At 39.3% G+C, this 12,099-nt stretch overlaps 5 protein-coding genes across 5 annotated transcripts; 2 read left to right on the top strand and 3 right to left on the bottom strand. All coding sequences in view use genetic code 12, as the record gives it.

The window, feature by feature from the left end:
- Positions 1-15: 15 nt before the first annotated feature.
- CDC6 (AAA family ATPase) lies at positions 16-1,599 on the bottom strand (the record flags this gene model as incomplete). The annotated part of the gene is made up of 1 exon (XM_064921649.1): positions 16-1,599. One exon carries the CDS (start codon positions 1,597-1,599, stop codon positions 16-18), a length of 1,584 nt encoding a protein of 527 aa, XP_064773538.1.
- Positions 1,600-2,782: 1,183 nt separating this feature from the next.
- Positions 2,783-3,139, bottom strand: RJT20DRAFT_135456 (uncharacterized protein; the record flags this gene model as incomplete). Its single annotated transcript, XM_064918404.1, has 1 exon — positions 2,783-3,139. One exon carries the CDS (start codon positions 3,137-3,139, stop codon positions 2,783-2,785), a length of 357 nt encoding a protein of 118 aa, XP_064773537.1.
- Positions 3,140-5,211: 2,072 nt separating this feature from the next.
- On the top strand, positions 5,212-9,338 carry RJT20DRAFT_128691 (uncharacterized protein). Its single transcript, XM_064917326.1, has one exon. The coding sequence runs from the start codon at positions 5,710-5,712 to the stop codon at positions 9,139-9,141; it is 3,432 nt and encodes a 1,143-aa protein (XP_064773536.1). The 5' UTR covers positions 5,212-5,709; the 3' UTR covers positions 9,142-9,338.
- On the top strand, positions 9,320-10,738 carry RJT20DRAFT_47249 (DNA-directed RNA polymerase core subunit). The gene is made up of 2 exons (XM_064920283.1): positions 9,320-9,756; positions 9,864-10,738. The coding sequence occupies exons 1-2, from the start codon at positions 9,682-9,684 to the stop codon at positions 10,431-10,433; spliced, it is 645 nt and encodes a 214-aa protein (XP_064773535.1). The 5' UTR covers positions 9,320-9,681; the 3' UTR covers positions 10,434-10,738.
- Position 10,739: 1 nt separating this feature from the next.
- Positions 10,740-12,099, bottom strand: RJT20DRAFT_47237 (2,5-diamino-6-(ribosylamino)-4(3H)-pyrimidinone 5'-phosphate reductase). Its single transcript, XM_064920279.1, has one exon. The coding sequence runs from the start codon at positions 11,831-11,833 to the stop codon at positions 11,063-11,065; it is 771 nt and encodes a 256-aa protein (XP_064773534.1). The 5' UTR covers positions 11,834-12,099; the 3' UTR covers positions 10,740-11,062.

Here is a 12,099-nt window from a genome sequence, read left to right as displayed (position 1 = left end):
TTGAATCTCACATTCTTAGTTTCCATGCAAAATCCTCTTTAAGACTCCTATATCACCAATGGCTTTGACTAAGTCTTCAAAAGCTACCGTCGACTGGATGCCTTTGTTTCCAATATCAACATTGAAAACGTTCTTATTCGATCTTCTCAATTCTTTCTTATCAGATAAACTGATGATCGAGGCGGATTCTAATGCAGAAAGGATTTCTAAGAACTCTCCTTTTTTCAAAACTCCAAGGAGTTTATCTACATTATTGGCAGAGTGCTTGACGTAGAAGTCAAAGAATGAATTGACATTTAAATCGTCAGTAGAAGACATATTCTTGGCTTGGTAGTTGACTAAACAACACAACACAGCTTTTTGGAGCAAGTTCAAATTGGTCAACCTGGTTAACGAGTTATCACCAAACGACGAGGAGCAAATCTTGGCGACATGAGAAATAAGAACCTTAGGACAATTGTCGATATTGTATTTGTTTAGGTCCTCTCCCTTCTGTACAAGACCTTGCTCGAGCAAGTCAATACTCTTGTAGCAGATATCAAAAGCTTTACGCAAATCACCAGTGATAGATGCAGCCTTTCTACAGCAGAATTGGATAGCAGCAGGGTGAAACAAAGGGAACACTCCGTTCATATTACCTGGAGTTTCCTTAAGATCCCCAGTTGAGTACTTTAAAGAATTCAACTTGCAGGTAATAACTTGTCTGATTTGGTCCGCAGTGTAAGGTAAGAACTGTACAGATTCAGGACTTAATCCATTTCTCTTTAATCTGGGCAAGAATTTGTCAGTTAAATCCAAAGCATTGGAAATACCAACTAACACTAACTTGGTTCTATACTGTTGGGATTTGGTTGAAGCACAATTGAACAATTCAAAGAGAATCTGCTGATCTCTTGTAATTAAGTAGTCCATCTCATCCAATACAACTACAATTGAATCCAATTCCAGATTGGACTGCAATAATTCATAGAAGTCATCGGAAGTCTTCTTCCTGAGCATTGAAATCGACAATGTACCGACAGCACGAGAGTACACCTCATGAAAAATGTGTTCTGGGCTGTTAATGGCCATACAGTTTATATTGATGAATTTGACTCTTGAGCCCTCAATCTTGACGATGTCCTGTTTATCCAACTGCTTGGAGTTGCCATAAGCGCTCTTGAAATAGTTCACAGACACGTTAATTTGTGCTGATTTTCCAGTTCCTGGTGGGCCTGATACGTATAAACTCCCACAGGTCTTGTTTTTGATGTTTGAGAGGAAGAACTCGTTCAACGAGTTTCCTTCCTTTTCTCTTCCCGTCAAGTGCGAGATATCCAAGCCATTTGTGAGAGATCCACCTCTTTGAAACAATGCTTTGGCACTTGAATATACGCTGGTTTTCTTGGGTTTGGTTGGAGTCGATGGAGGAGTGGAGAACACTAATTTCTTCACACCTTCTCTCGAGCTGGTGATACTTGATTCAAGTCTATGCTTTTTTGGCGATGAACTCGAAGGAGTGAGAAGCTGGCTCGATACATCTCTAGCTCTTTTTCTATGAGGAGTTGTCGGAATCTCGATGTTCAGGGTATCTTTTAGGATTCTTGAACTGGAATCCATGGTTAAGTCTGATTTAGCATCTAATTGCGAGTCTTGGAATTGGGCAATAGTTGATTTTTTCATCAATTCTATGGAGTCCTTGTGTGTGAAAAAACGATAAACTTTTCTTCTTTTGATGTCACGACTGAACTTCACCAGTTACGTACCAATGTGTCTAAGCAAATATCTAGATCATTAAAGGAATCAAAGTAACTAGTTGCTATATATTCCATCTCGAATGCTAGACGCCAAAATCACACAGTGACAATTTTTCCTGCAGAGACTACACGTTATTTTTACACGTAAAAACAATTTTTTTGACGCGAATAATCATTTTTCCCAAAAAGGAAATGTAATAGGGCTGGCTACTGGCGCGGAATAGATGTTGAATGGAAGAATGGGGAGCCAAGGGGTGGAAATAGAGATCGTGTGTTATGTGTGTAACGTGTGTAACGTGTGTGAGTAATGTATCAATGAAGTGGAAATAGAGTGGTGCATAGAAAGGATAAAAGACGACGATTAGTAGGAGTTAAGTAGGGTTTGCTGGTGGTTGCTATGGATATGGCTGGATAAAATCACCAGTGGCATTACAGTTTCGGTAGTAAGTTTGCTGCCTGTATTAATATTATTATTATGTGTATGTATGTATAAATTATGTATAAATTTATATATAAACGTATGTATGCACTTAAATGTTAAGTGGATGTATGTACGATCGGAGTTATGATTTGAGTGAAAAATCTACAAGAGGCACTTTTTGCCATGATTTGAAGTGAATCATCATTTGGGGAGAGTTGATGGGGATGGTGATTGGTGATGATGAGGGTGAGGGTGATGGTGAGCTTGATGGGGATGGTGATGGTGATGAAGTTAAGTGAGGTTTTCTTTATCTATCTTCTAGATGGATTGTTGTCACGTAACCTAGTATCCTAGTCAAATACTTCCCAACTATTCTATCAGATAGCTAGATAGTCCAAGAATATTACATAAACCTATCTCTCGACGTGCCTTTGGTGACCCTATGTAACATACACGAGCAAAGGAACACATTTGGCTCCTAGAATTACCATTAACTAATGTGCATCTGCTGTTTCTTGCTCTACAAGCCCTGTTGTTGATAATCTGTTGTAAGGAAGCGAACACCCCTCTCATTGTTTCTAATACAATAAGTAAATTCTCTCAATAAGAAGTACTCTCCATCTCATTAATCATTATCTGTGCTTGCCCTCGAGCTTTCTTCTTGTATTTGAACTTCGATCTCTTTTAAGCATCTGGTCAACACGTCATTCTTTCGCGTCACCATATATAAATCATCAGGTCTTATGATAGAACGTCCAGCGTGCTGAGCAAATAATTCCAAGTCTTCTCCGAGATTGATCAACTGATTATATACCAATTCCACCAATGAAGCTATGAATGTCGGTGTCGCCACCACAGGCAGTTCATTGGGAGTTTCTTTGGCCTGTTGAGCGAGTTGTTCCTCTACCATCTTTGCGACGATGAGGTACACTGCTGATTTCAATTGGGAGATGGTCTCTTCTTTGTGAAGATCTATAGGCATTTCAAAAAGACTGGATTTAGTTAAAGAAGAAATCTTTCTGATACGATCTAGAATAACTACAATGGTTTAAAGTGTTTTCTTTACTTCATTTCCATTCTTCTACGTCCCTTATTCCAAGTCCTATTTTTCACTTTCTTTCCCTAACAGCTCTCGCTAGCGCTAACGGTAGATTCTGCGTATGTGTAGTGGAGTGCACTGGTCGCCACTCCATGCACACCGATCCCACAAAGCAGCAGTGATACAGTAGACGTAGAAGTAGAAGTAGAAGTAGAACACAGATATGTTGTTGCTTTAGATAGGAGAAAGAGGGGAGTTTGGCGTTGTATGTTATCGGATATTGGAATGTCCCAAGAACTCAAATTAGTGACATAATGGAATTATACTTAAGTAAAGTAATAGGACTAAGAATATATAGTCTCATAGTTAAAGTGAGGGTGGTAGGCCGAAAGTAGTAGTCTCCCTACAGTTCTGTCATAAATGACATTAAAATGCCAAAATTGGCACAATTTACACCGTTGGATTTGTGTGCCAGGGACACGAGGATGGGAGCAAATTGCCGCTAAGAACGATAGTATTCAGGGAGAACAATGTGGTGGGGCCATTTCCCCATTGTGATAGGACAGTTTTTGTGGAGAGAAGATCTTCGGGGGCTGTTGGAGATTGTTGGAGATGAGATTAGTTGGGTTACAGTTACGCGGGATGATGTAATGTGAATAGGGTTGGGGAAGGAGAGAATGTAGTGAAGTGAAGTGTAGAGAAGAGAGTGAAGTGAAGTAAAGTGAAGTGTGGATGTTCAAGAGTTGTACCGTAATTTATGTGGTAGCATTACATATAATTCTTTGAGTATTGTTTGGTTGATTTTACTTGAAGATGAATGAAGTATTTCTGCTGATTTTTCATTTATTTATTGGTTGGTTTAATGATTTCATATTTATTCTACTTGGAAGTATACTGTTGCTTCTACGTTTTTGAATTGCTTACCAATTACCAATTACTCCTTCTCTCTAAAACAATCGACTACCAATGATATATGTGTTTGTCTTCATCGGTAATTATATCAAAGCCTTGGACGTAAAACTAAGCCTACTCCTTAATAACCACTCCTTCTTTTTAATGTATCCTCTGCTACTCCTCTCGCTGACTCACTACACTTCAGGCTACAACTATCCCCACTCGTTGGCCCACTCCTCATCTCCTGACTCTACTCTCTCGCTACACATCCGTTCTGGTTCGGCTATCACGGCGGCGCTCACTACTGTGGGATTCTGACGATATTGCACTACAGTATCTCAGTACATTGTTCCTTTCGTTACTTCCATTGCAGATACTTTCTCGGTCTCGGCGTGATTGTAGTTACGGCGACCGCCAGAAGCCACTGGTGTAGCCACTTTTAAAGTCGTTATCGGGTTGGTGGGCCGTTTGTATACTCGTTCTCATTCTCTCGCTCTAATTCATTTTCATTCATTCTGATTCATTTTCATTCTAATTGCTATTACCACATTCACATTTTGTATCCGTCCTGAGTTGTGTCTCTCTACTCTGCCTGGTGCCGTACGAGCGCTTCGTACGAGTTCTCACTGTAAATTCATAGTAATTCCGTAAAACACTAATGCTCATTTCATCACTCCACACACCTTCTTCACAGTGAATAGGAAAGATTGGTGACAAACGGCAATTTTCAGCACATATAACTGTTACAACTCTACAGGGTTTTATTACTACCAATTCAATTCCATTCTATCAAAATCCAATATATTCGTATCTAGTCGTATCTATTCCATCTAGTAAATCATCATCATCATCATCATCATCATCATCATCATAAACCATACTCTCCCGCTTTCTCTCTCTTCCACTCTCTGGCTCCATCACGCAGTCTCTCACTCACTTTTCTCCCTACTCTTTTCCTCCCTACACCACCACCACCACCACCACCACTCTCCCTAACGCCCCTCCTCTCTACCACCCCTCCGTACCCCTCCGTCGCACTCGGCTCCTCCCGCTAAACGGCGAAAAACCAAAAAACGTGAGAACACCGAAATTTCAATATTCACTATTCTGCTTCTTTAGCAAAGACACAGTGGAGAATAGACCTGGAGGACAACTACGTAGAAATCCTGGCTTATTCGGACTGAGAAATATCGGGTTATAGTGTATGATCCTGGGGATCCGTTGAAAATCCGAAAAATCCCAGTAAATTGCTGCTTTTACTGTCCCTGTGGAACCGTTAACCGCTGACTTACAACTCCGCATTACCGGTGCCGAACCACCACGATTCTTTAAATTAGCCACACCATTCGCTTCTGGCATCGATCCAATGCTCTACTGATCAAGTCTGTAGTTGACCCAGCATAGAAAATTCACAATATACCAAGAAAAACCGAGATTTTACTACTACAACAACCAGTATCCACTTATTTGCTCAAAATCACTCTTATCATTATCGCTAGCCGACATTGACTGATAGATAACCTACCCTTTTGCAACATAAAAATTCCAAATTTACATCTAAAATACCGACAAGCTAACATCAAGAAAGTATACATTCCAATAAAAAATAACTTCACAACATGACTACGCCAGGGTCTCCCACAGTCCAGCCGATAGCGCCTACGAAAAAGGGATTCTCCTATGTCCTTGGTGATTCCACAAATAGTGAAAATCATATTCTTCCCATCAACGCATCTCAATATTCAGCGTACTCACACCAGCTATTCACTGCAGGTCGTGACGGTACGATAAAGGTGTGGGATACCGATAAAAAAGAACAGCTAGAGGCACAGCAGGCACTGTACGGCGCCACCAAATTCAGTGGACGTCCTGGAAATGAAGGAGACGACTATGATTCCTACTACGCAGAGGAATACCAGGATCTAGATGAGAAAATCTTAAAGTTGGAAACATCTATATCATCAAATCCTTTACTGTACACGTGGAACAAGGACTCTGAACTGGAAAATGGTAATATCGATACAACGAGCTCCATAAGAGACGGCATCAGTAAATATTCAATTGGTCAGAACTATAATGTCCATTTCGACTGGATAAATGATATTAAGTTGATCAACAACGATCACGACTTGGTTTCTTGTTCCTCTGACTTATCCATTAAATTGATAAATCTTGACGGCTTTGAGCAAGACTCTAGCAGTCCCAGTAACAACAACAACTTCACTAGCAACAACAGTTCTGGTATTCATAAGTTTCCAAATGTTCATACAGACTATATTAAGAAAATTTCGTATGTTCAAAGCACTAACCATTTAATCAGTGGAGGGTTAGATGGAAAGGTAATCGTATGGGACTTGTTTGGACTCAAACCTCTTACAGACTTTGACAATCGCTCATCTTCCATGGAACTACCAAGTTCTATCTATTCATTAGCTAACAGCGAGAATTTGGTGAGTACAGGTGGTCCAAATAATACAATTAATATCTTTGACAAGAGATCCCAGAAACCATTTATAAGAAGATTGATTGGTCATCAGGATAACATTCGTTGTTTATTGATGAATGACCAATTCATTTTGAGTGGATCTTCCGACACAACCATTAAGCTATGGGATTTGAGAAACTTTAAGGTCTATAAGAACTTTGATCTTCATGATTACCCTGTGTGGTCATTGGAAAACGAAGGTAACGACTTCCAGAGATTTTATTCCGGTGACAGGGGTGGAAATATCGTTAAGACTGACTTATCCTTCCTCTCATACAATGTGCAACTGGAGGATCAATTCCATGGATATGAGACGTTTACTACAAACGACAACTTGCTTATCGACGAGAAGCTTGGAATCTCAACAGTAGTTGCGAAAGAATCGTCTCCTATCTTGTCATTGTGTTGGGAGGGAGGAGAAAACACTATCTTCTCGTCAAATTATGAATCATTGAACCGCTATATGAATCCAGATACAACGCAATTGTCAAAATACCAATATTTGAGAACTTGTTTGGACTATTCCATTAATAGAGAAAATCAGATCAATGACGACATCGCCTCGGGTTTGGCACCCGAAGACAGTGCAAATGCTGGACTGAGTGATCAGAATGATTTGAATTCGGACTTCTATGACCTCATTAGTCATCTTTCCATGGACACCAACATCAATAACTTTGACTTGCAGTCGACGTTTTCAGCACATAACCATAACTTGTTTGACTCTGGCACACCACCAACGGATATGTTGGTTGACAATGATAGAGAGACCAGAGAAAGCGATAACGAGGAATATAATTCCATGTTTTTGAATGTGAATGGAGGCCCGTCAAAAGAATTTATAAACACATTTAAAGAAGATTTCGAACCGCCACCAGAAAGTGTACATCTCCAGAAGCCTTTTAAAATATCCGAAGATATCCTTGACCATGATGAAAGATATATAGACGAAACCCCCGTTGAGATTTTATTAAACCCAATCCCTGCAGAGCAAATTTCCATTATTCCTTTCAACTTGAAACCTGTATCAGAGATTAAAATAACACCAAAGAGCATCATTTCGAAGAGAACTTTCAATAATAAGAGACAATTATTAGTCCTTTACATTAATGGAGATATCAAGATATGGGATCTTCTTATCTGCAAAGAGATCAAAACTTTTCCTCAAAGTGCATCGAGTAAGCTTCTGATGCTGAACAGCAAAGATTTGGATTTAAGATTAAAGGAAATGGATGATATCTTCCAGACTTACATGACTCAAGACACTCTCAACAACTGGTGCGAGGTTGAAATCAAGGCAGGAAAACTATTGGTAACGATAAAAGAGTCTTCTTATTTAAACGTTGAAGTTTACTATGATGATTTGGTTAGAAGTTACCCATTCTTAGCCTTAGATCATCCAGATAATAAAGCGATTCCGAAAAATAATGTTAAAGTCACAGATGATGATAGGTTCCAAGTCGGAGCAATTTTCTTACTTTCTATCTTCCATCAATACGCATTATATGAGTGGGAGTTTGATGCCCAAATTCGTGAAGAATTAAGACTCTTGAAAATGAATAGAAGGAATTTGAATGGAACTCCTATTGATGATCCAGTTGAGACAGGCTCTGTATCTAGCAGCATACGAAGATTAAAATATTTTGGAAAGAAGCCTTCAAGAACGAGTTTGGCCAACTTATCACAACAGCCAAGTCCTGCTGCATCTACCAATACAAGTGTCCGTGACTTGAATGTATCAGAAAATCCTGTTGCGGAATTCCTTAATTTCAACGAAGAGTCTATATCGAATACTTTGACTTCAACCGGAGTAAATTATGAGAATTCGCTAATGAGATTGTTGCAGACAAATAAAAAGATATATTGGGATAGGTATAATCATCCCGGGTATAACGCTAGTAAAGCAAAGGTTGTTGAGTCTGTATTAAAAGTGGACTACATAGATCCCACCGTTGACGAAAATTTTAGTCAGGAAGCCATTTATACTCCACTTATACCAGCTAAAAGGTTTCCTCTGGATCTCTTGATTATCATCTTTGAGCATTCACCTGATTTAGGTAATTATCGTGATTTGTGCAGCTTCAAGTTGTCAGATATCCTGAATATTGATCCAAAAGGTGGTGGCTCAAGTCTCATCAATGACCTCAGACTCAATTTACCAAGGTGGATAGGACATCCAGTCCTTTATAACAGATATCCTCATAAGGAAGTACCAAAGATTGCATTCCAATTATTGGAATGTGACTATGGTTCTTTGCCTCCTGACAAGAAGATTGGAGGCAAGGTACAGAAGAAGATTAAGAAATTGCCAGTTGTGGAAAGCTCAATTAAGCTCACTTCACATAACATGCTCAGAGTGAGCAAGATCTTGTATTATTTGACTGAAAAGTTTGATTCAAAAACCGCTGAAATGAAGGATAAAAAGCTTACTCCTCCAGACTGGTTGGTTTTAGAATGCAAAGGTGAGGAATTGACCAAAGAAATGACATTACAGACTATTAAGACGAAGATATGGAAGAGCAGCTCGGATATTGAATTACGATTCAGGAGGAAATTTGATATCTAGGGGAATAGAAGCCATTCGTGGAATTGACGATGGTGTAATTCATAGCTCTCTTACAAAAGTGTTTATAAAATGTTTACATAGACAACAAACATACATATACAAAGTTTTATAGATAAATAAATAGGATACCTATTAGGAAATGAGATTACAGAGTGGAAATAAGATTACAGAATGTATCTACAACATAGAGAAAGATAAGTGAGGACCGATCTTAGCAATTTATAAAATTATTCTAGAAACTTTCAGCGACTTCCAAAACCAGATACCAACCTTTTCTTCTTTCTTCTATTCAAATGATAAATATCAGTCTTTATCCACCAAAACTCACTATGGTTCCTCATATAAACTGATATGAACTCATATAATCCCCTCCCACTCTTCCATATAGACTAATGTGATCACGTGCTAGGTCACATGCGGTTTTTCAGTTTTTTTTTATGGGCGATGAGAATTCACGAAGTTGATAACAAGAGAAGAGAAGTAGTTGTAGGTTGTTTGTAGCACTCTGTAGAGCCAGAAGATACATAATACAATAGGACAATGGAAGACACCGACAGAACCATTTCGCGTTTGTTCAGAACGTTCAAGACCGTGAAAGAAATGGTCAGAGACAGAGTATGTGCCGTGTAGTTCAGGAGAGAAAGATGAGATCTGGAAATTTCACCAAGTTGAAGTTGTAGATGATACACCAAGAATTCGAATGAAATACTAACATTTTTCAGGGATACTACATCACTCAGGAGGAAGTAGATATGTCTTTGGACGAATTCAGAGCCAAAATATGTGATTCCATGGGAAAACCACAAAGAAAGTTGATGTGCTTTCAAGCCAACCCCACCGCCGAGTCCTCGGACAAGTTCCCAGAATTGGGATCTTTATGGGTAGAGTTCTGCGATGAGGCTTCTGTTGGTATCAAGACCATGAGAAACTTCTGTATTCATATTAGTGAGAAGAATTTCAGCACAGGTATATTCATCTACCAGTCCACCATAACCCCAAGTGCCAACAAGTTGATTCCAACCGTTTCCCCAGCATCCATAGAAACCTTCCAGGAAGGAGACTTGGTGGTTAACATCACCCACCACGAATTGGTGCCTAAGCATCTCAAGTTATCCAAGGGCGAGAAGAAGGAATTGTTGGAGAGATATAGATTAAAGGAGTCCCAGTTACCAAGAATCCAGAGAGAAGACCCTGTAGCCAGATACTTGGGATTGAAGAGAGGAGAAGTTGTGAAAATCATTAGAAGATCAGAGACATCTGGTCGTTATGCATCGTACAGAATCTGCTTGTAGTCTTGTCATGGCTTTGACCGTGACTGGATGTCAAGAGTGTTCAAAAGGAAAAGCTTTCGTTGTAGCGAGAGGAAAATTGTTCTAGGTGTCATTGTTATTCTATGTACTATTTTTATGTCTTTACCATCATATTTAATGTCCAATTGGTGACAAAGTGGTGACTTAAAAGATTCACCAAGTGCCCAGATGGATCTCAAGTCTAAGATGACCATTAGATAGAATTTGTAATATAGGTTTATTTGAGAAGAAGTTGATGTTGGTGTAGCATTTGAGGAGTAATGGAGGAGCATTGGAGTATTAATATTTGAATATTGATTAAGAAAGTTAACAAAGTAAATCTGTATTGATACGATGGATAATACGTTAATGATAATAAAGTGAATGGTTTTCATTTATATGAGCATCTTCTATAGTTGTTTCATTCTTTTATAGGCTCTAAAAAGAGACCGGTAACTTTATATTTACTCTGTCTCTGTACCCATATGCTTCCATATTATTCTTATTGTGCATTTGATATGAGAATTGTGCATCATCTATTTCTTAGCCGTGGTGGAAGGTTCTTGTTTCAGTTGTATAAGTAGGACTGGTAAGCATTAGAATGATCATGATTATGAACATCATCATTCCCTTCAGTCTAACTTGAAAGCCTTTGGAACAGTGGCACATAGAACACTATCTTGTTGGCCTGTCCACCATTTGACGTCTTCCAAGTCTACATGGCTTGTTGGACTGACTTCTACTCCTTGGTTACCAAGAAATACTGGGCCAATGGTGACTATCAAGCTGTCGATGATGTAGTTATCGGCACCGTACGATAATAATTCGTTGATGATTACGGCACCGCCTTCTATCATGACTGATCTGATGCCGTTATCAACCAATGCTTTGAGGATATAATCCCAGTTCTGCTGGCGATTCTTTATCAATGGCAATCGTATGTGTTTTCCATCTTGTTGTTGAAGAGTAGCAACATCCAATGGGTTCAATTGTACCGATTCGTCAACCAATATATATGGAGCTAATCCTTGTCCGATGTTGTATATCTCACTCAATTGAGACTTGTGGTAAGTCCATTTGGCATAAGGATCAAGCACTATTGGTCTGGGACTGTGGGTGTTTCCGTTCTCCACGAATCGACAATTGAGCTTGGGGTCATCGGCCAACACCGTTCCAATGCCCACCATGATTCCATCATGTTCCGATCTTAAGTAATGGGTCATTGTCTTTGTTTCCTGGTGGGAGATCTTTGTCTGGGCGCCTGGTTTGGCAGCGATTCTTGAGTCTAAAGACTGGGCATATGTGAGAGTGACGAAAGGTCTGTTTGGTAAGACGAGGTTTGATCTGGGGAGATATGGTTCTAGGAATGGGATGAGGGATGGAGGAAGAGGAAGCAATGACATGTGGAGAGGGGTGTGAAGATGTGGTGAAGGTGTGTTAATGATAAATATGATATGTAATTAGACTAAGTTACGCTTCGTTATTGTTATCTCAATGGGATCAGATGAGATAAGAAGTGGGTTGTGTCATAAGAAACACGATGTCGCATTCATTTTGGAGAAAGCCGTTTCCGCAGAGTGATGGTGTTGTACTTTATGAACTCTATAAGATCATAGTGAATGTTAATTGAGTCCTTGTGATGGAATTGTACCTGACTACTGTATATATT

Source organism: Scheffersomyces xylosifermentans, assembly GCF_036884685.1.
Source record: "Scheffersomyces xylosifermentans strain CBS 12540 chromosome Unknown RJT20scaffold_5, whole genome shotgun sequence".
NCBI classification, from domain to species: domain Eukaryota; kingdom Fungi; phylum Ascomycota; class Pichiomycetes; order Serinales; family Debaryomycetaceae; genus Scheffersomyces; species Scheffersomyces xylosifermentans.
The sequence above is the reverse complement of the archived record's forward strand: the minus strand, read 5'-3'. Positions and strand labels throughout refer to the sequence as shown.